Below are 2,500 nucleotides of genomic sequence, written 5' to 3'. Positions count from 1 at the left end.
ATCTTCCTACTTTCTTTTTTGCTGCACTTGGGCTCTCCGCATGTCTCCTTCTTCATCTGCATACACTCCGTGCTGCTGCTGCTGCAGCTGCAGCATCACATGCTCTCCTGCTGCTTTAGCTTCTGGTGTAACGTCTACGAAGAAGGAGGCTTCTGGGTTGCTGCTGGTGGAGTCTAAAGAAGCAGCAGCAGCAGCAGCTGCTGCTGCTGCTGCTGTTGCTGCTGCTGCCTTCGGCTCAACCCCCATTTGCCTTGCTATCTTCTGCAACCGACGTTTGCTAACGCGCTGTCTCCCTGCTGAAGTGTCTCCTTGAGCCTCTGCTGCTGCCAGTGCCTGCAGCACGTTGCTGCTGCTGCTGCTGCTTCTTCTTCTTCTGCTGCTGCTGCTGCTGGTTGTTGTTGTTGCTGATGTTGTTGTTTGTGCTTCCTCCTGTTGAAGTGTCTCCTCGTCTGATTCTGAGATGTCTCCGTCTGTCTCCTCCGTTGAATCTTCTTCTAAATCAGAATCTGCTGCTGCTGCTGCAGCAGCAGTAGCAGCAGGTGCAGCAACAGCACTGAGGTGGGTGGCTGCCTCTCGAGCAGCAGCAGCAGCAAGATTTTCTTTTTCTTTTTGTTTGCTGCTGATGCCTTCAACTGCAGCAGCACTAAGCACACTCCCATGTACACCTACTTTCGGCCTGAAGCGTTTCATTGCCTGCAGCAGCTCTAGCGGTGGTGACTCTTGCTGCTGCTGCTGCTGAATTAGCTGCTGCAGATGCTGGATACGTTGCTGCTGCTGCTTTGTCATTTGCTGCTGCTGCTGTTGCTGCTTGCGCATCAACTGGTGCTGCTGCTGCAGCTGCTGCTTAGCAGCATCAGGAGGCAGCAGCTGCTCTTGTTTAAATTGAAAAGCAGATAGCAGCTGAATCCCACCTGCTTCTTCTACAATAGTTTTTGCTCTCTTAATGCCTTCTTTGCTTGCTGACTGTCGGACTTTATAATAAAGCTTCTCTGCTGCTGCTGCGCTGCGCTGCAGCGTCTTTACTTCACTGTCTGTCTCCATACAGCTAGCAACAGACTCTATGTAAAAATCTATCGGAGGAGGCGCACCAAGAGGGTATACACCACTAGATACGTCTCCTAATGCTAATGCTGCTGCTGTTGCTGCTGTTGTTGTTGTCGTTGCTGCTGTTGTTGTTGCTGCTGTTGCTGCTGCGGCTCTTTCGGTGGGTCCTGATGTTGCTGGTGAAGAGCCCGCCTCTGCTGCTGTTTCTCCTTCTTGCTGCTCTTGCTGCTGCTCTTGCTGCTGCTCTTGCTGCTGCTCTTGCTGCTGCTGCTGCTGCTGCTGCTGATTGCAAAGAGGTAGAGGGACAATGCGCCCACCAACAAATGCAGTCAAATCCAAAGCAAACGGCAAATCTTCTGGAGTTGTTATGGAGCAGACGATCCCACTCCTGCAGACCCCACAACTAATAAATTATATAAATAAAATAATAAAATCAATATAATAATATTGTAATAATAATAAAATAAACTTAACAATAAAATATAATAAAGGAATAAAAAGTTAAAATGATAAAATAAATACAAATTATAAAATAAACAAACAAAATAAAACGAAAAAGACTAAAAAGCAAACAAAAAACAAACAAACAAGTAAAACAAATAAAACAAATAAAACAAAACAAATAAAACAAACAAAACAAAACAAATAGAACAAACAAAGCAAACAAAAGCGGAGTCTAAGCGATTACAAACACTGCGTTAAAATATTTCATTCAGAGAACAAACCGAGCATCTTATTAGTTGGGGTGTATCCTAAACCCTAAACCCTAAACCCTAAACCCTAAACCCTAGCTCCTCTGGGCTAAAACGGCAGCTATTACATTTATGAAGAGTAGCAGTAGAGTGTAAAGGAGCAAGATAATGAAGAGAGAAGTTGGGGTGTATACGCACCTCCCTGCTCTTGCTGTGCGCCCAGCGCGGTGTATGTACAGCCGAGGAGATGCAGGAAAGTCGAAATTAATTACAACGGGGAGTCCAAATAAATCCAAACCACGGGCCGCCACATCCGTCACCAATAAAAACGGATAAATGCCTTCAAAACAAACCCCAAACCCTAAACCCTAAACCCTAAACCCTAAACCCTAAACCCTAAACCATAAATGCTAAAGGTGAGGCAACACAAGACGCATAACACTACTCCACATAACACAAACCCTAAACACTAAACCTGAAAATTCAAGTGCTACGAACGCCACCGATAAAATACCGGCTTTGTCAAACCCTAAACCCTAAACCCTAAACCCTAAACCCTAAACCCTAAGCAATGGGTCCTAGAAGCAGATTGCAGATACCGAACCAACGTAGATCCGACGTTAATTTTTGCTGCCCGCGTTTAGGCAGAACAAGGGTTTAGGGTTTAGGGTTTAGGGTTTAGGGTTTACGTTTCTTGAAGGCCGCTAGCTGAGCGTTTCTATCCCTCTGTTCCATCGCTCCATACACCACAGCACAATTAATTT

The 2,500-nt window shown here is 45.8% G+C and overlaps 1 protein-coding gene across 1 annotated transcript; it reads right to left on the bottom strand.

Moving 5' to 3' along the window:
• Positions 1–6: 6 nt before the first annotated feature.
• EAH_00042250 (ATP-dependent RNA helicase, putative) lies at positions 7–2,471 on the bottom strand (the record flags this gene model as incomplete). The annotated part of the gene is made up of 3 exons (XM_013395092.1): positions 7–1,432; positions 1,935–2,076; positions 2,426–2,471. The coding sequence occupies 3 exons, from the start codon at positions 2,469–2,471 to the stop codon at positions 7–9; spliced, it is 1,614 nt and encodes a 537-aa protein (XP_013250546.1).
• Between the last annotated feature and the right edge of the window lie 29 nt (positions 2,472–2,500).

Source organism: Eimeria acervulina, genomic scaffold (genome assembly GCF_000499425.1).
Source record: "Eimeria acervulina Houghton genomic scaffold, Eah_scaff544, whole genome shotgun sequence".
Taxonomy (NCBI): Eukaryota; Apicomplexa; class Conoidasida; order Eucoccidiorida; family Eimeriidae; genus Eimeria; species Eimeria acervulina.
Note: the sequence above shows the minus strand (reverse complement) of the source record. Positions and strands in the feature narration are given on the sequence as shown.